At 43.6% G+C, this 26,055-nt stretch overlaps 1 protein-coding gene across 2 annotated transcripts in view; it reads right to left on the bottom strand.

The window, feature by feature from the left end:
* Nucleotides 1–26,055, bottom strand: part of slc8a3 (solute carrier family 8 member 3) — a 99,607-nt gene that overhangs the window by 11,716 nt on the left and 61,836 nt on the right. For both annotated transcript variants that reach the window (XM_084381230.1, XM_084381229.1), the window contains exon 3: nucleotides 20,968–21,074. In XM_084381230.1, coding sequence (XP_084237356.1) covers nucleotides 20,968–21,074 — 107 coding nt within the window. The remainder of the gene's footprint in view (nucleotides 1–20,967; nucleotides 21,075–26,055) is intronic.

Here is a 26,055-nt window from a genome sequence, read left to right as displayed (position 1 = left end):
AAAAGTCATCCAGCGAGGCAGATAATTACATGACATGATACGCCATAAGTGGATGAAGAGAGAGGAGAAAGCCTTCCCATGCCTTTCAACCTCTAGAGAATCACGTTGACAACTCTTCCCTTTGACATCTTCATCACAAATTCTCCTTACATTCATGAAACAAGGACAAGAATTTCATAGTCTAAACGCGATCAGAGGCTCTGAAGGACAAAACTGAGCAGTTCACATCTTGCGCGAACGGTCCGGCTCCTTCTGAAATCTCTTTCACCGAGACGTGATACTAATTAACCTGTTTGTGTTCGGAGGCAGCTTATCAACTTCCTAAATCAAATACAGTCCACAGTTAATCATCATTAGTAGCTAAGTGCATTAATTGCTGTGGGCGACTTGCTTCATTATCGTTAGTACTAGCCGAGCCGTGCTGATCTGAAGCCAAGTGTGGTGTAAAACCCAGCTGTGGTGAGTCTGAGTGTCCGTACCCCAGTCAGTGATAACAGTTTGTCATTTAGTAAAGGCCGGTGAGGGGGCGGCAAACACACACACACACACACAGAGGATTGCTGGACAGAAGCCGGCGATGCCAGCGACTGTAGTTTGATACTGCGTTTCAACATTTGTAACACCTGACATCACTGGATATTTTTAAGAAGATCTCGAGACAATTTCCAGCTGCGTTTATGTTGACCAAAGCAGGTATTTTAAGCCACAACATGATCTTTTCCTAACGCTAATAAAGGTAAACACTGTCCATCAACCAAGCATCAGGGATGTAAACACAGAGTCCACCTCTCATGAAATGATACAAACAGGAACCACAAACTATTTACATTTGTAAAACTTTATTTTACAATTAATTAAAGTGTGTTTACTGAGTAAGTTATGCATTTTTCCTCTATCCGTCAAGTTAAGGCACATATGTGATATGACAACAGGTGGAGCTAAAGTGTTGATTATCAGGGTGACAGGTGTGAAAGCTAATTATAATGCTGGAGTATAATTAGTTGATGGACTAAATCAGATTCATGATGCATTATGTCACATTGTCTATTGCCCCTTTAAAGCCAAAGGATACATACAATGTGAGAAACACAGAATGTAAACATAGCTGTGCACTTGTGCAAGTACGCTGTAAAGGTTGCCTTTAATTTTCAACTTAATTCAAATACATCATTGATTTATCAACATATAGTTTCAGCTCTGCAGAAAACAATACAAGCTAAAAGAAGAAAATGTGCAGTTATGTACAGACTTCTGAGACAGAGGTGTTTCAAAAGCAGACTCATAGTACCAGAAGGTTGTCATTCTGCCAGCACTACAATTGCGATAGGGAAGATTAACCAAAGGGATGTAATTGAAGGGGTGGAGGAGTGTGTGTGTGTGTGTGTGTGTGTGTGTGTGGTGGTAGGGTGGGGTGTCTGTGTTTAACCGTTGTCATCATCAGCGTGTTCTCCTGTGCACTCGGCCGATTCAGATCTGTCTCGTTACAAAAGAGTGGCTCTTTCTCTGGCGCTCGCACACAGCCGAGCTCTGAGTCACGGCGTCAATACGGCGCTAATGTACGCCTCTCCGTCTCCACAGCTCATTAAGAAAGAATCATCATTTGACTTATCGGGGGCTAGTCTGGTTGGATCTGGGCCCGTGTCGCAGCTACATGTGCGGATGGCTGACAGGAGAATACTCATAGAAATTGAAAGAATATGGTGGAGCGTTGGAGTAATAGAAACCAGGGCTGATGGATGGAGGATTGTGGGGATTGGATAAAGGGATAGAGTGGTAGTTATGAGGAGGAGAGGAAGGACAGGGATGCAGGGATTGATGAATGGATGGAGGCACTGGTCAATGTTCGACAGGAGGATTGGATGGATGAATGGATAGATGGAGAATGGATTTATGGAGGGATAGAAGGATTGGAGGAAAGAGGAGAGCAAGAAGTCATGGGGGAAGCAAGGTTTAAATATAGGAAGGTAGTATATGGAGTGTAGAGCGATGGCCAATAGATTTATGGAGGGACAGAAGAATAGCAACATGGATGGATGGATGATTGACTGAGGGATGGAGGGATGCAGTGAATGGTGGAGGAATAATGAAATAGAAGAAGTAGTTTGAGTTATGGAGGAATAGTAAATGGACACACTTATATAGTGCTTTCCTACCTATGCAGGACAAAGTGCTTCACGCACACACACCTATGGAGGCGGAGCATGGAGCTTAACTATCAGGAGATTCAGCCTTTTGCTCAAGGAGGACCCCGGGGATCGAACCACCAACCGTGCGATTAATGGGCTACATGCTGAAGTAAGATGAAACATAAAGCAGGATATAGAGGAATGGAACAATGAATGAGTTGATGGGAAGATAAGCCAGACAGATGGAAGCTTGAAGGAATGGAAAAAATTGAGTCATGCAGGTGTTGGATGGATGCAAGAGGTCCAGACTGAGGGAGACAGCGGTTGGCGAATAGACTTAAGAGTGGTTTGATCTATTGACACACATGGAGGGCTGGATGGAAATGGAGACAGAAGGATGGATTATAGAAATAAATAAATTGATAAAAGACGACAGGTTATAAGACAAGATGAAGGAGTATAGAAGCAAAGATGGACCAAAATAGATGAATAAATGGAAGGATGGAAAGACAAGTAAAGAATCATGGCATTTCACTAAAAAACAAAAACTTGTTCATAGGAAATGTCTCTATGATTCATCTTCTTGGGCAAATCTTTCGAGTTACCAGTTGTTACCAATGGTTGTGAGCAGTGGCGGCTAGGCTCACCCATCGACTTAGGTTGAGGAGCTTGGACATCCAGAGGGAGCTCGGATTCGAGCCGCTCCTCGAATTAAAGGAGCCAGCTGAGGTGATTTGGGCCAAGATGTCTCCTGGGTGCCTCCCTTTGGAGGTTTTCCGCACATGTCCAACTAGAAGAAGACCCAGAATTCCTTGTAGGGAATACATATCTCATCTGGCCAGGGCATGCCTCGGGATTCCCCAGGAAGAGCTGGAGAATACTGCTGGGGAGAAGGACGTCTGGAATATCCCGTTTAGTCTGCTGACCATAAAAAGTCTGTCCAAAACTTCAAGTCAATCCAATCATTAATATATTCCCCTTGGATCAAAGTGGTGGACTGACTGATAAACTGACAGTGCTATCCAAAGAGCCACGTTTGGAGCATGGCTAAAAGGACGGCCTGCAAAATGTAAGAATGGAGAAGAAAGGACCGGAGGATGTGTGGAGATGAAAACATAGAAAGCGATAAGTGATGTGTTTCTCTGTTTCTGCAACTGTCCAATCATGAAGCTTCATTAGACATAATCTTCTGTACTGAAGATGAGTCATCAGTCTTCATCAGGCACACACACACAAATATATGCACAAGGATATTAATACCCATACTGTACTTCCACCTACAGACATACTGGCACAAACAGTGCAGTGAAAACACGCTGCACTGGGATCTCAACAGAGTGTTTCCTGCGCTCGGAGTGATGTGTTAAATAATAACGGCTCAGGATTGCAGCTGAGCGGCCGCGACGCCGGTCTGCACCGCTACTCAACTCGCACCAAACACACACTGTCGGCCTGCGAGCGAGACGAGATGACAAAGACGGATGCTTCAGCTGCCTTTATTATCTTTCAATATGCAGGCTGTGTAACGCGTCCATCATCTTGTTGTGCTGTATCCATGTTTCTGACGGCACAGAATCGGAAGGAGTCAAAATGCTGAGTACACGCCATACTTCATCTTCTGAGGCAGCGCTGCCAGACTGAATGAACTGATAATTTAACTGAATGCTGGATGATTTCACTCGAGCATCCTGATGAAGGTCTTTCACGGCTGAAAAGTCATGTTTTTAATCTCGCTGAGCTAATTAAAGCCGCTACGTGTAGCATTTTGACATCAATAAATCTTTAACACATTCATTTCGAGATATCAGGGTGATTACTGTAAACAAATACAATCATTGCCAAGAAAATTGGCAGCGTCTTCCAGCCACAACACTGTATGTTTAAATTGTGCGCTATCGACTTGAGCTTGAAATCTTGTGGTTTCTCTTTACAGCACGAGGCGGGAAAACGTCACAGTGTCTTCAACCACAAAGGAAATACATTTACCTGTTTTCTTGTCGAGAGTCACATGAAAAGACTGGTGCCACTCTCGTATCTGTCCGTTAAATATAAAACTACAGCCAGCAGCTGGTTAGCTTAGCTTAGCCAAACCCGTAACCCCATAACCCCTTGTAATTTTACAACTTTTGTTATTCAAATTTTGTATGGATTAAACACACAAGATACAATGTGTTAATAGTGAACTTTAGGTGCTGGTTGCATTTGGAAAAAGCGAAGCTAGCTAAGCTAACCGGATGCTGCCTGTAGTTTCATATCTACAGTACAAACGTGAGAGTGGTTTTGAGTCTCTCAGTAAGAACGTAATCAAACATTTTTCCCAGAATGATAAGCGATTCCTTTAACGACATGTGAAAATAATACGTACCAGAAGAAAACTATCAGAGTCCATATTTGGTTTAATCCTCATCTCAGGACTCTCGGCTGGTCGGGAAAGCCTACAAGCCCCAGACAGCCTGCGTCTGGACACACTCGAGAAGCTCCTAATCGTCCCATATGCTGCGGTCCACACGGGACAGTTTTGCGTATTAACAAGAGTCTCGTTCCTTTCACTATACCTGCCAGATTCTCTGACGGTCCTCCCTCCATGGCCTCTCGTTTCTCCCTGAATCTCTTACCCCATCTCATTTTCTTATTCCTACTATCTCTCACAAATCTTTCTGCATCTCTACTCATTCCTCTGTTTTCCTGTCTTTCTCTGCTCTGGTTGAAAATGTATGCTTTCTGAGTTAATTCTGGAAATTATTGGCCATATTGAATGTTTTGTGTGCTTCAGGGGATACCTTTTGTGGTGTAGATTAGCAAACAAATATACTTTTTTAGCAGATAAATATCACAATTTAACACATTTCTGGACCTCACTCAACATCTCTTCCAGAGCTTTACTCTCTGCCTCTCTCTCTCTCTCCTGCCTCCATATTTCTCTGCTGTATATTATGCATCTCTCGCTCCCTGCTTCCCTGCGTCCGTCTGCCCGTCTCTCTCCTCCTCTCCCTGATTTGCCCGGTCCAGATGTCACGCTGTGCTGTGCGGATCAAGTGGAGACGAGCTCCCTCTACTTGTTAACAGTCTGTTTATTCTGCAGCCATATCAGCCTCACTGCCGTGTCAGCAGCAGGCAATTACAGAGCAGATTACCATCCCTGATAATGTCATCAGACCAGGACTTTCACACAAGTACACACAGTGAACACGCACACATGCACTCAAACAACAACATCAAAAAAAAAAGACACGTATTTATACAGTTCACAAGTTCACTGCACAAACACGTATAGTATATTCACATGCATGTTTGTGTTCAAGCAAATGATCTCATATACAGTAGTTTGTCAACATTAGGAGGCGTGAGGACAATATAGTGGATGTGATGGTGTCCTGGAAAGTCTGTTAACATCCTTGAATATAAAGTCAACTCCCATATTTGTCTTACAGCTTTGTATATAACTCGTCCTGCAGGTTCCCGTGGATCATGGCTGGCCATCTCTCTAAACTCTCCAGCAGGGGGGTTTCTCTCTGGAGACGCTGGGCCGGCTTCACCCGGGACTGAAGCGCCCCTCGGCTGCTCGGCGTGATGTATTGTGGCCACTGTGCTGACATCATTGATGTAACCCTGAGCGCTGATTAACAGCCCTGCTCGACCGAGGGTGCACAGACAGAGAGCCACGGCTGCCTTAGAGTCGTCTTTCCACAGAGGCGAGGCCCGAAGGCTCCTTCTGAACCCTTCAGTATCCACTTATCATACGCAACATTAATAACTTCAACATTATTAACCATTTTCCACAGAGGACTGCAGTGGAAGTAACTTTTTTCTTTATACTTTCATGTCTTACCCTCTGGGTATGAGACAGCCTGCGTATGAATATTTTATCATGTGTATTTAAAGAATTTTGTTCCTAAATGGGACATCCTCCAGAATGGCTGTTACCACACAATTAAAACAAATGATGGCAATGTAAGTCTTTTGTTGACACAATAATAACCACTTCCAAGACTTACTCGACTGTTTATTCTCGCATTATTGAACAACGACATTCATGTGACTCTTCTCCGAAGAGGACAAAGGGAAATAAACTCATTCATTCATTCTTTTACACACTTCTCATCACATGATGGATTATGACACAGCGGGCCCCTGGGCACAGACATGTAAAAAAAAAAACCTCCTACATCGGAGAGGACGCTGAAAGAGACTCGTTTTGCTTCCTGCCACATCAGATCCACATTGACACAGAAATTATACTAAACACGGCAGCCCACTTTGCTAAATAATACAGGAAACCATTAAAGAAAGCCTGAGATGCAGGTACTGTTTTCTTAAAGCAGAGCTGCTCCTTCTCATGTGTGTCTTTACTAATATTACTGTGTTTTAGTGAAATGTTACCGTGTAGTTGCAGCGACGGCTTGCTATCATGCTCAAAATGACAATATTTACAGGCTGATGCTTAGCTGCTATAATGTTTACCATGTTCACTCATTTAGTTTAGCACATTAGCATGCTGATATTTGCTAATTAGCACTAAACACAACGTAGATCCAAGGCTGATGGAAGTGTGTCTCTTTGAGGTCTAACAAATGCGTGTGTTAACAGTCACGTTGAACTGAGGCTCTGGCCTGTGCCTGGTAGACCCATTCAGTAATCCATCCAGACAAACAAACACACAAACCTCCATTCACACCGTTGAGGTGACTGCTGAGCCACCCAGAAACAATTCTGGTCAAAATAAATCAGATTGCCACGGGGAGCTGCCCAGCTTCAGAGTGATGGACAGTCACGCTTTCAGAGAGATGCAAAGCACCTGACTTGTCCTCACGGGTGTGTCGGTGTGCAGTGAAGTTGTTCTTTTTTGGGGGGGGGGGGGGCTTGAGAAGGTCATCACTGACATCGACATTAATGAGAGCCCACATAGAAGGTTAGTGTCCCGGCTGGCCCTCACCTGTGCGTGAAGACAGGCCTGACACTGTGGTGTGCCACCAGCATGGCAGGTAGCAGCGCAGCGCGGCTCATCCATATCTCCGTGCCGAGAAGAGCCCCCACACGCCTCTCAGGAACAATTACTGCTCTTCCAGCTCCTCATCACAGATGGTGAGGGCTTTCAGAGCGACCCCCTCCTCTCTCTCTCCTTCCTCTCCTCTATCTGTGGCTCATTGTCTCTTTGGTTGACTGTCTCTGTCTCTCTCCACCTCTCTGTCTTTTTTTATGCTCAGACTATTTCTGTCGCTCCCTCCTCCCTCCGTCTCCACAGCCGTCCTCCTCCTTCCCCACTTCTTTCCCTCGCTGCCTCTCTGCCAGCTCCAAATTCAACAGTTCAATTTAAATCCATTACACCTAAGCCCCCGACGGAGTGTGGCATCCATGGTAACCGTTACTAGACAACAATCTCGCTGTGACTCTGCCTCCACGGCGAGACCACCGACGGCAGGGAGATGCACTGAAGGCATGCGGGGTGCGTTGACGTAAACGCTTGTGTCATTCGCTAAGTGACTGGTCCCGTCCTTCAACTGCAACCTCAATCTGGGAGGGGAAGGGATTGCAACATAAATCACATTTGGCTGAAGGAATGAAATGTATTTGTTTAAAAGCAGCATCATTGCGATGCGGAGCAGAGGGATGAATCTAATTTGATAACAATACGCCAAGCTTCTATTGCCATTCCCCGTGCACGGCTGCCCCTGTAGCTCCCCTATCTGCTGAAAACAAGAGCATGACGCCGAGGAAATGTGGATGAGAATGCAGCAGAGGCAACAGCAGAGACGGCTGAGGTAGCCCTACTTCATGGCTCCGTCCTTGAAGAAAGAGTAAAGACACAGTAAATCACCAGCACGCCGTCTCACATCCTACACTAACTACTGTACAACAGCACAGTAATCACAGCAGAGGAAGTCAGCGCTGACCTCCACACTCGGGAGGCGGAGCTGTAAGTGTACACTGCAGCTCCATCATTGTCTTGATTCATGGAAAGTTGGGCAAACAATATACATAAAGATGAAGATTCACAATGTCAATACGCAAGGTTATAATCACAATCAGGGATAATTAAAGGGACCGCTCATGCAGTGCTTCCCACAATAACACTGCATCGCTGAATTACCATTTAATTGCATGTTGATACAATCAATGCTGCTTTGACAGTTAGCTCTGCGCTAGCAAAGGGAGAAAAAGCAGCCTTTATTTCCTCTCTGTAACAGAATGACGCTGCAAAAAAGACATCTGCCTTTTCAAAAGTGACAACTATCCTCGCAAAGTGACTGCTGCTGTTAAAGTAACGCACAGAATGGAAATACTGTTGAGGTTATAAGATGTCTTTTGGAGGTTAAAGTTATAATCGTTAAGATTTCCATGACATAAAACTTTTTAATGCTATTTTTAACGCTACTTTTTTTGCACATTTAATGAGAATCCTTGAATATTAATTTGTCATAGTTCATGCTGGAGTATGCCAAACTATCTGACGAGGCTCCGGTAGAAATGTGAAAAAGTTCATCATGTTAAGTCGTATTCGCCAACTTCCTCACTCTCTGAAGAAACGTTACCTTGAATAAAGTTACTAACTTCTCTGGGTTTGAAAAATTCTTGTAAAACATTCAAGTACACAACTCAAAATATGCAACATATTGTATCTTTAATGTCTGGCGGAGACCTCTCTTCCTGTGCTGGATTCAAATAGCGTTAACATCCAGCATAGCTTTATTCATTATAAAGCCTTTCTGTTTAGTGTTCACGCTTTTTACACCATGACAGAGCTGCATTGAGTTGCTGATGCTTGTAATGGGACATCCTTCCTCTGCTCCTGCGCATTAAAGGCGTAAAACTGCTGCAACGCGGGATGACTTTTATTGTGAAGAGGCCACAGAAGACGCAGTTTATGAATCCTGGGCGTCGCCAAATCAACCAGGACTAAAATCTAAAGGCAACTTCAATAACTCGAGTTCCCGACTTTTAAATGACTTTTTTCAATCGAAGCGAGCCCCACTAATGTAGAAAGTGCATTAACTCGTCATAACCTTCATTATCATGTCACACCCTGCCTCTGACATTCCTCCTCGTGACCCCAGAAAGGAGTGGAGCTTTAATGAAGTCGGGGTCTGCGAATGCATGAATAGCGCCGGGCTCCCATTTGAATTAAATCTATTCATCCGTGCCAGTGTGATTTCTCTGTGGTACCGAGGCAACCGAAGGCCCTCTGAGTCGTGACATTTGTGCCATGGCTGGTGGAGCAGGCAGGGAGGTGAACACCCATCTGCCTGTATCCCTGACCACCAATTCCAAATCCAGTGCAATAGGCAGGCTTTGACTGGACTGGGGACGATAAGAGGGTGAAAGAAAAACATACAGCGCGAGTGAGATGTGTTTGTGGCCTTTTCTGCGGATATTTACACTTGTTCCCCATTAGGAAGCGTGAAAGGAGGAACACACATCTCTTGATTTTGCAATTAAACACATGAGCAACCACAGACACAAACACAAACACGAACAAACCTGCATGCATATCTCCGACTCGCTGACTGAATCCTGCGGGTCACACATCGCACACACTGCGTTAAGATTACATAACAATCTTTACTTAAATCCATTTCTCGCTCGGTGTCACATCATTCTAATTTTGGATGTCTCTTGACATATTAAGGTAATCCCTCTCAGATTTTGGCATTAATTGTGTCATCTGTATTCAAAGAGAGCCTCGTGCACTTTAAAAATAAAGCCCAGAACGAACCGGGAGACATTGCCGACAACAGAGACGGGATTTGACAGATTTTAGCCAGGGAGCAAACTGCTAACCCCCCACCAGGACTGACGCAAGTTCATGAGGTAGGTGTGCAACACGCACCACAGATCCTCAGCAATTAAGACAAGAGAAGAAACAAAGCGTCAGAGATGTTCTCTTAAGCTCAAATGTCAAAGTAGTGATTTAGAAAGACTTAGGCAATGCAGCACAATACTCAAAGCACTGAGTTGTATTTCTATCTCAGCTAATTGACTCAGTTTAAGAGATATCTCCACACCGCACCCATGTGTTTTGTGTCAGTATGTAGTTTGCGTCGAAACTCTAAAGGCTTCAATCACAGCCCCAGACCTTCATATGTCTTTGTAAATTGCAGCTCATTTAATCGCTGCTCGTGTTAATTAATATCTGAAGTCAAATCTGACACCAGTGTGAACCGAGATAATGATGAAAAGACACACATACACACAGCAACGCAGACGAGACATTAATTCTTCCGCCGGCGGCCGCCTCTAATTTGTTTTTAACTTAATTTTATGGTATGTGCTTCTGTTTTGACTGGATTGAGATGTCTGCGCAAAATACAGATAGAGTGTGTTATCTCGCTGTTGTTTTGGTACATTGTTGTGTTTCTTTTTCTCACTGCTAATACCAGCTCAGCCGAGCCGCAGAGTGTGGTAATGTTATGGCTTAAAGGAATAGGCTGACCTTGTTGGGAAACATAGTTATTCACTTTTTTGTTTAGAGCTGATAAGAAGATCGATACGCCTGTACGCTAAAAACTGTTTGAAGTTATGACCAGCAGCCAGTTTACTTGGTACAAAGACTGGAAACATAAACCCCTGTACAACCACAACTTGTCCTTGTATTTGTACGGATTATAGAAATGTACGGTGGCCCTGGGGGGTCAAAACACAACACACAATGCAGCAGCATTTTGCAAAACAGTTAAACGTTCAGGAAAACAACACATCATTTACGATTACAGAAAAGATGGTCCTTGTTGCCCAAGTCCTTGTTGACATTTCAATGTCCTGTTTCTACTGTGTGCGACTCTCAGTCCTAATTCTTAAACGTGAGCTTTCAGGGTTCATGGGACATTTTAAAGGGGCAGTTTTTGAAGTAGGTCTTGTCTTAGTGCTATGCTAAGCTAACTGAAACTCATCCCTCTAAGTTCTTGTTTATGAGCATTTACGAAAAAAGACGCAGTGATGCAATGAAGAAATCTCACATATTCACTGTCCCTTTCTCCTACTTAAACTGGCAACAGACAACATTTGGCTTTAACTTATCATCTTGAAGTATGAAGCATACCCTGCTTTATCATCCATTTTACTCTACATGGGATCATAATTTACTAAATGAACATCATGCTGTGTTGAAGAACACTTAAACTACTGATTGAGACCATAAACTCATTAGGAAACTGTTTACTGAGGTGTAAACAAGTGAGAAGTAGGGTCATTTTTCTCATAAACTTACATACTATCCGACTTTTTTTTTTGCAACCAGTGGAGTCAAGTCCCTTGTTTTGGAGCCAGAAGCTCCATCCACTATTTTTTACTATTTAATTAGTCCTTTATTTTATAGTTTGAAGAAAACAGACATGATTAAAAATAACCCTAACCATGATGAAGGTTCATATTTAGCTTGTTTTATATTTCCAACCTTGAGCTAATTACTTGACAGTAGCTGAGTTAACTCACTAGGCAGCAGGGAAACTAACACTTTTAATCATCTTAAAATGTTTGACAGTGTAGAAACGTTTGAGGCGGTGAAGTGGTCCCAGACATCAGACAGTGGATTAGTTTGTTCAGCATCATTTTGACCTCAGTCAGTTTGTCTGGAGGACAGGTGGTCTGGAGGACGATGTCTGATGCCTCAGTGCTCCCTCCTTTTTTCTGTTCTTATGTTAAGCTCATTCTGATTAAAACCTCTACAGTAGCATCCTTTGTACTGTATACTTGTGTGTGTGTGGGGGGTGGATTACAGGAATATTTACTTGATTGTACAGTGGATCCTCCCACAGCAAATACCACATGTAAGGACACATCTGTTACCCTGCGTCTGCTGGGAAAGGTATGTAGAATGAGCCGCTGCAGTCGTCACAAGGACAGACAGGAAGTCACCGTCTAAAGATCTGCGGATTAAATGTAATTTGCTGATCAAATGACGCATTTTACATGGTTCTCACATAAATTGTATTCAGTATAAGCCTGATACCTCTTTAACGAGGGCTTATGTCATCATATGCATCATTACACAAAAGAACCTCCCACAAAACAATCCATTATTACCTCAGCTAATGACTCACAGGAGCCACTAATACCTGCCGTGTCCTGGCGCTTTCACCATCAGTTTCTCGGAGGCTCGCCGAGCTTTGCCCTTGTTCTGGCGACTGACGGCAGAAGCAGTGAAACCTTGGTGAGTGAGCGATGGGGAACAGCTGTCGCTCCCCGCAGGAGCGGCGACCTCACCACCTGTTGGCAGACGATTCAGGGACCTGACCCTAAGACCTTGGTCTGTTTCGTAACTGCAGCGCAGTTTAGGAGGAGCGGAAATAAGGCGGTGGATGAACGGTGACAGTCGACTTTGATTGAAGTATCCAAATAAATAGAGCAGATATAAGATTCATTTGCATGGCATCGTGTTTTAGGTTTAGTAAGGATGTGCAGGACTACATCAGATCCTGATCCGCTTTGAGAAGTTGCTTCAAGTTACTGATGAAACAATAGTTGACTCGACTAGCATGTATACTTCCTTCTTCATGGATTACCCTGAGATTGCCAAGACAATCAGCAGCTTCACTATGACCTACTGGCACATCCATTGGGAGATCCCCGGTGCCATCTGTAATGGCTGGTGGGGCTGGTGATAAGGAAATGGAGTCTTTATCTCAGCCCAATTAGGCAGCTAATTGATTCAATACCAGTCATTTAGAGTTCCTCCAGGCCCAGGATTGAGCACTTCAGCCCTTTGAACAGACGTGAGATCCCTCGAGGGCAGCAACCAGGGAGCGAGTGTGTTCGACCCCACCAAGCCTGAAGATTATAATCTGGATGGAGAGAATCCTAATGACTTAATAAATTACATCAGGGATAAATCTAAACAGAAAATTACATATAGATAGAGAGTTGTGTCACCTGATCACACAGTTCATTTAATGATCAGACCTATAAGCGCCCGTGATGATAAACTACGTACACTGAGCCAGTTGATGTTGGCTGTTTTCAAAATCAATTGATTAATTAAGTCAATTAAATGCCTAGAAATAGTAAAACACGACCATCACAACATCACAGAGCCCACAATGAGGTCAAAAACCCAAATATGCTCAAGTTTTTAATGTTAGAAACTCAGAAAAGCAGCAAATATTCACACTGGAGAAGAAACAACCTGACATGTTCAGCTGACCTGCAGCACACTAACTTAAAGACTTTCTTGGTTATAGCAGTATAGCAAAAAATCTAAGTATTGAAGCTTTACTTGCAGCCACAGGAGTTGTAGCCTTCTGTTCACAGTGGTGGATAGGCGACCTTTCATTTCCTGTGGTGCTAATCCTGCACCGCCTCAAGCTTCGCATTTCACCGTTCCGCGGAGGCAAACAGCACTTTTCCTTGACACGCAGACAACGCTGAGAGGAAGAGATTCATTCGAGGTCAGACTTGGGTTGACTGCTAACAAAGGGATGATAAGCTTGACTTTTAAAGCAACACAAAGGGCAGGTTCATGAAACTCACTGAGACATAGAGATTTATGCAGCCCGTGACCCCGGCCAAAGGGAATGTAATGAGCTCTAAGTTCAGGCTCGGTATGCTCCTGGTTCCATCGAGGTGGAGGAGGCAGACATCACTCAGAGGCTGATGAGTCGGAGGAGAGCATGTGGAGGCTCACATGGAAACCTTGAGTGGTTACTCGAGGTTGTGAGAGTAAACCAAACCCCAAAGGAGCGCTTCTTTGAAATCAAATCAATATTTAATACTGAAATATTGTGGTGTTACATGTAAAACCCTCCCCCTCTACACCCTTATTGTTGCTAATGCACGCTGGGAGTACAGGCGATACATTATTAAGGCGTGTGTCTGGTTCCCAGGGGGGGAATCTGCTGAATTGGTTTCACTTTATTGGATTTTACGGCTATAAATTGGTTTAATTGACAGGGTCACTGAATCAATTATCTGCTGTTTGCTCACTGTGATTCATCGCTGAGATACAACTTATACCACCATGTGCACTATTACTACAACTATACTACTACTTCGACCTCTATTGTCATTGGTATTGTTGTTACTATGAGCTAGATTCATTGTCTGCTTTACGTTTACAAACCAGTCCTGTAACAAAGCTTTGCTAACAGAACCATGCCTCATCCATTGAGCCTCGCTGTGCCCCCTCTGTTACATCTCTGGGCCTCTTAGGGGGCCTGCCCACCACTTTGGGAACCACTGGTGTAGATGACGAGCCCCAAAAATAGCTGGGATTTTGAAACCAAAGCAGAGGTCCTGAGGTCCTCGCCCGAAAGTGTCGAACTCAGAGACTTTGTTTCCTTCACTCTGGTGAGTTTTAAAGAATGAGAATAAATAAATACAGCAATTTTATTAAAATGTTTCTTTTAATTCTCAGAAAACAATGCAGAATAATTCGCCCCTCTGGCGTGAACTTGTGTGAATCTCTGGCATAAAGTAAAGTTCATGACTTTTTATTAATTAATTCCTTTTCTGCTTCTGCCCTTATAGTCTGTGTACAGCACTGCCCCATGCCTGTCAGCCTGACGATGGTGATTCACAAAATGCACAACCCTTTCCGTTGAAACTTTTCGTAGAAAACGAGAATACTTTCCAGGACGTCTGAAATTTGCTCGAGTACTACTTTCTATGCCCCGCGTCACCCCTGTTAAAAACTGACTGTCTAAAACATTTCACAGCCATCGAGTGTGTTTTCAGTAATGTCTAATTCAAACTTGATCTGAGTTGCTTTGGCTTAGCGTCCCTCCGCAATCTGACTCACAGCTCATTCAGAGGTAATGAATGTGTGTGAGTGTGTGTGTGTGTGTGTGTGTGTGAGAAGGACCAGGCAAGCTCGAACAACAGCATGTGAAGTGCCCTTAGATGCCACGAGAGCTCACAGTGAGCGAGGGGGCTGACGGGTGGCACATTTCCCCACGCTAGGCATGATTTGAATGGAAAGTGGCAGGGTGGGAGATGGATTACCGCAGGGGGAGAGGAGCATTAATCCAACAGCCACACACGCACGCATGCACAAACACACTGACACATGCAGACACACGATAATATAATACCTTCACAAACACTCACACTGGTGCACAGGATACTCACTTTAGTGTTGTTTCTTACATACATGGACGACACACTGAAGTGCACGACAGCCACACAAGCACACCAGCGTACGTGAACGATGACACTGCCGACGACTGCTTTGTCGCACACTTTTTGCAGTGTCATTTGAAGGTCCTACACTTCCAATGCTCTCCACCCCCTCCACCCATCGCTTCCTCTCATCTACTGATGTTTTTAGACACTTTAGAGCAGCTCACTCCGTCCTCTCGCTCCTTTTTTTCCTCAATCTGTCCATCCTTATCATTATTTCAGCACAAGTGTGGGTACTCCAGACCTTGCCATGACAATTTTCATCCTCAGGAAGAAGACTATCCAGTTCTCATCATTTATTTATTGCATCTTGTTCTACTTAATACTCAACAAACTAGAAAAAAATAACTAACTGGTCTACCAGCACACTGGTCTTTTTTATCTAGGCTGCAAAAATCCTGTTGAATGCATTGAAAATAATATAAAAAAAATAATTGTAGGCATTCATTTATAAAATGTGACATACATTTCAGTTGAAAACATTCAAAAACTAACTTTATTATCAACAGAACGTGAAGAAATAACAGTTAACATGACGACATAATGACGTCTGTGTATTGTGTTGCAGAGATGTCTACTGAAGTTAGCATGCTAACCAGCTATCCCCGGCCCATTCTGGCTCCTGTGCTAGCTGTGTAAACACTAACACTGTCCCAGCGCTTCAAGCTCCCAGTCTGCACTGCTAGCTGCACAGCTAACTGTTAAAACTAATTGTTTTTCCTGTTTATTTATTAATGTTTTGCTTTTTGTTGTGATGATAATTTCTCACAATTCTCTGAAGTCATATTAAATGAATATTTGATGCTGCTATAATGACACCACTACAATGACCACCACACTGCTCATGCAGCTATTGTATAACTTGATATGCATTGATTTCTGTACTGGGCAATTTGTTTTTGCCCGACAGAGAGGTCAGAGGTCACAGTCAGATGTGAGGGCACTTCAGCTGGATGGATAGTTGCTGACACTTGGGCATGAACCCAGCATGAACTCTGATTCTCTGGTTCAGAGATCATCTTCAGTTGTGCCACCCTCTATTAATTACATGTGAAATGATATATACTGTCTGTACTGTATTTATGAGGTCTTGTCCGCTTGTCCTTGTGCTCTTTGTGTCAGGACGTAGGCGTAGTTTAGAGGATAGCAAATGCACAGCCACACGCTATAATGCCGGAGGTTATTCTGTTGCATTTTGGTCCATTCAAGGTCAAAACCGAGAAAACGTCATTTTGTTGTAACTGCAGCAAGGTACTACTTGTTTGCTACAAGCTAGTAGTGCCTGTATTTTCTTATTTTCTAAATTTCTGCTGTGCTCAGGACGCTACCAACCAAAAACGTCGGGATTTGACGCCCTGGGAATTAAAATCAACTGTCTTTCTGTTGCGTTTACAGACAGCTCGGACAAATCCAACTGATTCTACCTTTAAGTTTAATAGTCTTTGAATTATATTAAATATACGTAAGGTTCACGCAGCTTTACAAAGAAATGGCTGGCAGAAAAGTCCTTCAGAGGGAAACTCTTGACTTTTATAGTTTGTATACAGTTTGTTTGTTTACTTGGGTAAAGAAGTGTGTACTTTTGCCACCTCTGTGTTTAGATAATAAACGCCATTGATGAGTACTGATGATGTAAGACGGTCTTGAAGGGTTTTCCCATTTACTAAAGGGGAGATTTCAACCACTACACTTCCTGTAACTCCGTTCTGAGGGGCAATGGGGCAATGAGGGGTAGAGGTAAAAATTGAAAGTGTGATTGAGTCTTAATTTAGCTGATGCCAAATGAGTGTGAATGAAGTGCTGTCACCTGCACAAATTAACCAAAACAATTGAAAAAATGTCTCACAGATTGAATAAAACATTCCGAACACACTACAGCATGCCACAGCTTAACAGTCACCGAAATAAAGTCCTCCGATGCCATGTACAAATGTAGAAGTGACTCTCATTGTGACTGCAGAGCTGTTTTGCAGCTGCAGCAGTCGTGGAGTGTCTCGCCCAGACACCTCACCAGAGGTGCTAATGGTATTGACCACTTCAGTGTAAGTTAGAGAAGGGCATAGCTGGAGCCGGCAGTAAACAACTCCAGAGTGACATGTCAGGGTGACTGTTGGCTTGATTGCTTTTATTACTCACACACTGTCCAAAGTCAGACCTGCCGGCTTAGGACTTCGCTCACATCTGCCAGGTGGTGCTATCGGCATGAGCGCATGAACAAATGTGGAAAAGTTGCAACGAGTGATGCAACCGCTGGTAATAAATGGAAAAGACCAGAGAGTTAAAATGAGATCTGACAGTTAGTTTTGTGCTCCTATTTTGATCGTCTATAATTGTGAAATAATAGGGGAAGAAACACGTTTCTTTGTTGTGGAACGGCTGTGTACGAAAATGGAGCAAGGCTGTTGCATATGAAAAAAAAAAAAACAGGCACTCAAAACAAAGACTCTCATAGAATATTCATCAATTCTGCTCCTCCACTCCGGCTTTAATAAGGAGAAAAACAAACCTAATCAGCCCCACATCAGCGGTTATGAACAACAATATAATCGCCACATTATATATGAAAAGTGAGAAATTATCATATCATTCACATCACTGAGATCCAGCAGCACCTACTGTTGCGACAGGAGAATAACCGTAAGCCTGCTGCTAAACACCAGCTTGTGTTTTTGTCTAATTTCGAATCAAATCGATTTTATCAGCACGAGCACATTCATAAAAGATGATCCTGCACGGGAAACAATACAGAAAAGCTTTTTCATTAACTCCTCATCATATATAGATCAAACATTTATTACCCCTGATCAAACATTCATTACCTCCTGCATTAAAAAAAGTAAGTAGCGGTATCTTGTATTACTCAATGTCAACACTGGCTGCACTTTCATTAGCGGTTCGGTTGTGTTTTCATCTTTCTTGTATGTAGAATGAGCAACATTTTAATCAGTTTGTGCTATAAATATACAAAAATATGTCAACAAGGAAGTTGCGGAGGTGTATCACCATGTTACACTCCCTGATGACGGATTAAAGGGAAAGAAAATGCAGTCATTATCCCGTGACCGCCATGCCAGCGTAAGCTTTCGTAGAAAACATTTCTGGAGCTTCACAGCAACTGAAGAGGATGGGGACTCGTTTTAAAGGTAGTTTTCAGGTTCATAATTTTATTTTGGGTTACTACTAGAATAGGTTTACAGAAAACGCATCCACAGCACTGTATTCTCCTTCTGTCTGAAACGTTCAGTTTTAGCTCCTGCGTCTTTAAGGCCTGCCCTCCTCTGATTGGTCAGCTCACACACACCTGAGCCAGCACCGCTTGGACTGCTGACGAGGCGTTTTCAGACACTTCAGGAGCAGTGTTTTCTGTGTTTCTTTTGAACTTTCAAGACCTTTTACATGCACAAGAACCTATATAATACACTGAAACAAAAGAGTATGACAGGTCTTTAACATGTAAATACAGATGTTTAACACCCTTTTTAAAGCCAATATGTTAACTGTGGCTGCTAAGCTAAAATTCTTGGGTGAACTTATCCTTTAACTGGATGTAGTTTGAAATCCAGTGTGTTACATGTATTTACATGCAGGAGTCACTGGACGCTCTGAGCTCCTGGAGCCTGAAGGAACACACACATGGTTTCACTTTCTCTCTGCTGTATGACCCAAACACAGCAGCTGTTTTGATCTGTTCAGACTAAACCTGGCCATTGGCATGTGTCTTCCTTAGCTCCAGCTGTCGTTACCTATCTTCATCTCTGTCTCCGTCTGAGCAGATATCTCTCTCTTCCTTCACTTCCTCTACACCTATTCTGTCTGTGACAATCCAGACTGGTGTTCGGTGCAACGAGGACTCAACAGTCCTGCTGCAGAGACCTTGATGGCTGCGAGAGATAAAGAATGACGTGTGTTTGCACTGTATGTCTCTGTTCTCTCTCTAAAAGATATGAAAAAAGTAACCATTGTTAGCGGGATTCGTGCTACTACCCGAGCCAGGCGCCTGATCTGTACTGAATATGTGCAGCTCTCAACAGAGATGAGAAAGAAGCGTGATGTCTCACTCCTTCTATTATCAGCTCTGAATAAAAAAAAAGGATGTGTCTAATTCTGAATGTTATTCATTAGGATTTTTGAAAACAATTTTTACTGTATTCTGGATGCGGACGAGTTTGTGACAAATGTGACACACTAGAAAGACAAACCCATCTCCTGGCAATGGGAAAAGAGTCAAACGGCTATTTTTAGCAGGTTTACTTGTGTTTAAACAAATGAAATATGCTAATTTGGGTGTAAAAATAGTAATAGTGTCAATTTAAGTTATGAGCAATGTTAAAAATGAATTTGTTGTAATATTGGTTAATGTAAAGTGGCATATAAACATGCTAACCAGTATAATAATACATTATGAATGCATTTGTGCATTTATCTAGATCATATTTGCCTTTGTTTGGCTAGATTTCACATTGTAGGCATTTAGTTTGGCTTCTATTTAGAGAAAACGAACAACAACCGCAAGAGCGGAACAAGTTTAAATTCAGAGTTCACTGATATCACAAACAGCCAAACAGACGTGTGACAGACAGCTTGTGTGTGTCTTCATCAGGACGCGTGTGGGTAAAAAAACCTGCACCGACACGCAAAGAGAACAAAAACACCAGAAGCATCATAGAGCGGCGGAGGAGTGTTCGGAGCGATGCAGTCGTCAGTCATAAAGACCTGCATAGTAACCGCTCTTCATCATGACTCTGAGAACACAGGGAGCCGGCGCCACTCAGACAGCTACTGCCAGAGCCAATAACGTAAACATAATGAGCTGTAGTGTTCGGAGGCAACAGCCAAGTGTAAGATTCTGCACCCTCCGCACCAGCTTGTGAGCCTCTCCCGTCCTCTGGCCTTAAGCGTGGTTAGATAACACTGCATTAGATAACGGTGCACGGATCTTAAGAAAATGCCTGTTGGCTTCTTTCAGCAGACATTACCGACGACAAGCTGGAAACAAGAAAAAAACAAACAAAACTTATGATGAAAACTTGCTCTGATTTGAATTCTTCCACGTCCTACTTCTGTTTCTATATTCACCTTGCTGTGAAAAAAAGCCTGAAGACAGGCTTGTTGTGCAGAGGCACATAATCCTGCCAGAGAATACAAGACCTCAATATGAGCTGCACGAAAGATAGCATCAGAAAATTGTTTAGGTTCGTGAAGTTTTAAACAAACTTATTGAACTCAAGCAGCCCTGTGAGTTATACAGTCTAATAGCAAGAAATAAATCAATGATCTCATTTCACCGACAGCAGTTTACTTGAATTTTCCCCCAAGAAGGTGCATAAACTTAAAAATAGCTACTAGACTAGACTGCATTTAGGTAAAACATGCCTTTACATAATGACGGCTGCGTGCTCCCTGGAGATGGTAAATCATAGCAACTTTTATGCTGTTTTATGCAGATGACGGTGTCGTCTGGGGAGGTTGTCATTACAATGGGGATGGAGCGTTTGTGTCTTGACTGTGCGGGAGGTGCAATGTGAAAGCATGGCGATGAGATAGAGAGTCCTTGCGTGCACAGCGGTGTAAAAAAAGAAGAGGGAGGCAGGGGGTGAAAAGGAGCAGATACAGCAGAGTAAAAAGGAAGTGGGCAGAGAAGACACCCGGGGGGAGACGGAGGGCTGAGAGAAGAGACAACGTGTGAGAGCGAGAGACAGAGAAAGTGACAGGAGAGAGAGATTCAGTACTGCACCTTTCTGCAGACTCATGTCTACCATGCGAGGCTCGGCCAGCTCCAGGAAGAAGTTCTTGTTTTTCTCATACTCCTCATCGTCAATAATTTTCACGTGAATAACTTTGCTGCAAGAGGGAGAGGGGGGGGGGGAGAAAACAGGGAAGGGGGCGTGAAAGGAAAAGGGAGAGAGGAGGACAGAGAAGAAGAGAAAGGTTAATTTGTGATGGAGGGACACAGGAAGTGCACTGTAAGTAGGATTAATAATCAGCATGGAAGAAAAGGTTAGGAGGTGAAAGGTCGGCTCGCTGTCTGTCACCGGCCGGACTCGACACACTCGCGGGTTCCAGCGGGCTCATTGGCTGCCACGGGTGTCATGACAACCACATTCATCACGCCGTCTGATACGAGCTGGAGCGGAGGGGCGAAAAGCGCTCCATCCACGGCAGCAGTGAGGATAAAAGAGCACAATGAAGGGAAAACAGCAGCATGTAATCAATCAGGTTGTAAAATGTGTAAACGGACATTTCACAAGGGCAAAAAAAGGTGAGTGAACGATAAATGATAGAAACTGTCGCTATCTAAGTCGATTTTTATGGCTCGATGTTTCAGTCAGAACACTTTCAATGAGACGGCTGGCTGGACACTGCGAGGGCTCGCCCTCCTCCTTGCTCGCCCTCCTCCTCTCGGGGCACAGACGAGCCAGATAAGAGAGAGGCAGCTTATTGCTGGGTTTATTGCTCCGGTTTGAGGAGAACACCCCTTTAATGAAGTCAAATGTCTGGAGGGGTGAGGCGCCTTCTCTGGGAGAGAGCTGCGTGTGACATCATCTGACAGAAAACAGCTCAATATGGCACCTCGGCCCCGGCGGCGTTCTCGCCACTGATCGCCCTAATTGATCTTTTTAAAGAGTTATTGACGAGTGCAGGCAGTTAAGTGGTCAGTAGGTACCCAGATGTCTCCGTGCCTCGCTCCATTGTAGCGGGAGCTCCTTGAGGAATAGCTCTGAATTCAATTGGACTCATGCAAACGACAACAAAGCTCAAGAAGAGCCTGCATCCGCTCTCTCAGGCCTCAGAAAGCAGCAGGCGAGTCAACAATAGTCGAGCGTGCCGCAGCTAGCCCTGAAATAGGGATGACAGACTTTATTATGCGTCTGACATCTCATGGGAGGATGCTTTCCTGCTTCATCCGAGCAAAAGTACCATTTCTTACGCGTTTTATTTGGGGAGCATGTATTTGTGAAGAGGGAGCCGAGCTAATAAGATAAGTGGCACGGAGGCATTCATTATAGATAGCTGCTCATGTATCATGTATCGAGTCAAAAAGCAGCTCTTTCCCTGACATCCCGCTGATGTACTTCCAGCACCGTGACATATAGCGAGGTTTGTGTCAGTCAAAGCACTGACACACACACACAAACCCTGGCTCTCATACACCCACACAAACTCAAATACGGATTTTTTTTAAACACACTCGCACTGCACGCACCATGTATATAAGTATTAATCCCAGTATCTCCAGAGGAATTAAAATGTATTTCGATGGCTAAATCCTGTTCTCTGGCATGTGAATCCTGCTCGCCCAGGGGGGAGTCGACTTTTTCTGAGATCCCGTTAGCACACCACACACGGCAGAACAATCTATCTCTCTCTTCAGATCCCACCGGCAGGGCTTTCCCTCAGATTGCTCGGCGAGATGTCTGCTGCCATCAGGAATGAGAAGAGGAAGCACTGGAGTCTAATGGACAAGTGGGATCTAAAACTGGCTGTTCCCTCCACTTTCTTACCTTAGCCGTGTGGTAATTTGATTAAACACGGTAATTTTGGAAAATAAACACGAAACCAATGGAGGTCATGAAACTACATTTTGTCACACACCCTCTTTAAACCTGCAATAATCAATTTTTTCAAACTGTAAACAAAACATTGACATATAATCACCTATGGCGAACATCCAGCAGATGCAGAGTAATATTAGCATATATTTAGAGTCGTGTTTGTGTCCATAAGTGCAATTTTCTTTCTCCTTTTAGTCATGCTTTGAGTCTCTGCTAAATATAAATACACATATTCTGCTCTTTAGCTGCTTAATGCTCCACTATGTTCACCAGCTAGCCGCTAACTTGGTTGTGAAACAATGCTGGTGAGACTGAACCATAACAGTAAAGTTATGGGCCGTAAAACCAAAACAATGAGCTGAAAGATGCTAAAAGAGCTACGTAGAGCTGAGGAGAACTACATCATCTATTGATAATCCTGTGTGGGTTTGTTACTATGAAGGATCCATGTCACATTAAACCCAGTTACCATTGTTGATATAAAAATATTGACTAGAGCAGCTTTAAAGGAGAACGCTGCAACGCAACAAAACGTTTCGTGGACTACAAAACTTCACCCGACCTTCCTTCATACATTAGCACAAACCAGTTGACACAGCTCTGGGATCCTGGAGCAGTTTCCTGCTTACTAGCTCAATATAGTAACGATATCTAAAGGCATATTAACACTTTTGAAACACTATTAGAATTAGATCTGATTCTCTGGCTCTGTTAAAATGTGGCCCTAATTTAACAGGGGACTTCTCTAAATCAATAATAATATCATCATGATATAATCAACAGGCATGTTGGCGTCCATGGAAACAGTTTATCTTCATATTGCACCTTTGTGTGATATTTCTCTGGAGCTTAACAACATAAATTAACTTGTCAAATGCATTTTACACCATGGTGTTCCACTTCGACAAGACCGAGCCACCTGTAATTAGTCCTCATGGTACACAGCAAGGAGCTGCTCTGGAAATGACAGCGTTTCTGTAATTTTGACAAACTGCAGAGAAAAAATGCTATGACGTGACACAAGTGCTTATCATGTTTGCTTAACACTGTAGACGTTTGATTTGCTGTACCTATTTGAGTACATAAGTGTTAAAAATGAGTCTAGAGAACACTTTATCTGATACATAAACACATCCATGTCAGCCAAGTCACCAGGATATAAGGGCTAGCATGCTAATTTCTGTAGACACCTCTCCAATACACATGTCAAAACTGTTGTTTCTTTGCAATTTTTGCATGTTTTACACTAAAATTCTTACATATAGCTCCTTTAAGTGATACCAATTTAGCTAAAACAACAGATTAGAGGGCACTAATGACATATCACTCAGTTTGTAACCCCCCTCTGTTGCCATTTTCACAATTTTCGCCGCAGAAAGTGTCTGTTACGCCTCCGATAGCAGCTCCGGCACAAAGCTAAATAAAAAAATAAGAACCGATCACGACGCCGTAAATAAAAACAGCGCAGTGGAGACGCGTGAGCCTGCATGGATATACCTGTGAGTCAGTGTGAGCGTATGCGGGCACGCCGGCCGCCACGCACTGTCACACCCTCTGTGTCTTTTCTGTCAACACACTAAGGTGAAACCATTCATATTACGCCACCATCCACTGCACCGGCAGCAGGACAGTCCCTGTAAACACTGCACTGTGATTTGTGTTTGTGTGAACAGCAGGTGTTTGATTGTATCCCCGTCACACACACACTCTCTCACACACATACACACTCCCGCTTCACTCAGAGTGGCTTTCTGCAGCTTCCACAGCGGCCGATGCCAGATGTTGGTATACACGTATGAATTATTGATGTTTGTCATAGACACATGCAAATGTTGCTTAATGTTCCCCACGCACTGCTCCATGTGTTTGTGAGTGATTACGGGCGGCTTGTGAGCGTATGAAGGTGTATCTGTTTGTGTGTGAACAGAATTTTTAAGCAGTTGAGTGTGTGCCAAAATTTGTCATTTTTGTCTGATGTGAATCAAAAAAAGGGGTCAACTTTGAATAAAGATAGAGATATACATGTAATACAGCACATAACCAGCGATTGTGTGTTTGTGGGTGAGGTGGAATTTCTGCTGACCGTCTTTCAACCACAGAAACGGTAAAAAACATGAGGAAGACTGATTTATTTTCTCTTATCCTCTTCCTATAACGACTACAGTGTCTTCTTTTTCTTCGACAAGACAAGAATGACAAGACAGCTCAAAAGCAACAACTTGGACAACCCAATAGCCAGAATAAATGTTCGACAAGTATGTTTCTGCTAAGCCACGGATAAATTCAAGCTGTATGTTTCTTTATGTTGCAACTTTACCACAAACGTGGCAGGAAATGCCCCGAGGTTTCCTTAAAAATATCTAATGGTGTCACGCTTACACATGCCAGAACACAGACTTGAGCTGTGGTTGCCCGTTTGGCAGTCTTGTGGCCTGCAATGGCACCACCGAGCCAGGCTAACTGTTTCCCCCTGCTTCCAGTCTTTATGCTAAGCTAAGCCAGCCATATTATCTCCTAGTCCTAGATAAAGTTACCCCCCTCCCTGTCAGTCTTCTCACCAGTGTTCTCATCTGTTAAACCGAATTACACTCATGTGTCAAACTTAACGTGATAATGATTTACTGAAGCTAACATGTTAGACACGGCACCCTTAAGTTGAGTCTTGGTGTGGGAAGTGCCACTGGGTAATGACAGCCGATTAGAGGGTTCACACCTCCGCTGCACTGGGCCGCCTGCAGCCAGCTCGGCCTCTGCCTTCCCCGAGTCCAGAGCAGACGGAGGAGGGGAAAGAACAGTGAAGGGAGCGAGACATGAAAGTGGAGGTGGTGCAGAGAGGTGGAGGGGCAGATGCAGAGTGTCTCTTTCTGCCTCTGTTCGGCAGCCAAAAACCACACTGCGGCTGAAATTTGCTTTAGCTGCCCGCCTCCTCTCTGTTTTGCGATGCCTCTTTCTTCGACAGCAAGATTTACTGTTTTGGTCTCCTCTCTGGCTTTCTCTCCACAAACACTAAATAACACTGTGTAACCGCGAGAAGTGTGAAACCACTGTGGTGGAGTAACACATCAGAGGAAGTGATATGTGATACGTGTTATATCCATTCTCCACTTCAAAAATCTTCTCTGTTGGCGACCCTGAAATCGCTCGGCTTTTACTCTGCAAAGCTTCTCCTTTATGCGCAGATTTTCACAAAAACCAGGAGGACTTAAGTACTCCAGGCTAGAGCAGGAGCAGCAGCTAAAAGTGCTGCAATTAAATACGACCTTTCTTTT

The sequence above is a fragment of the Pagrus pagrus genome (assembly GCF_965226575.1).
Source record: "Pagrus pagrus genome assembly, chromosome: 18".
In the NCBI taxonomy this organism is placed as follows: domain Eukaryota; kingdom Metazoa; phylum Chordata; class Actinopteri; order Spariformes; family Sparidae; genus Pagrus; species Pagrus pagrus.
This window is presented reverse-complemented; position numbering and strand designations above follow the sequence as displayed.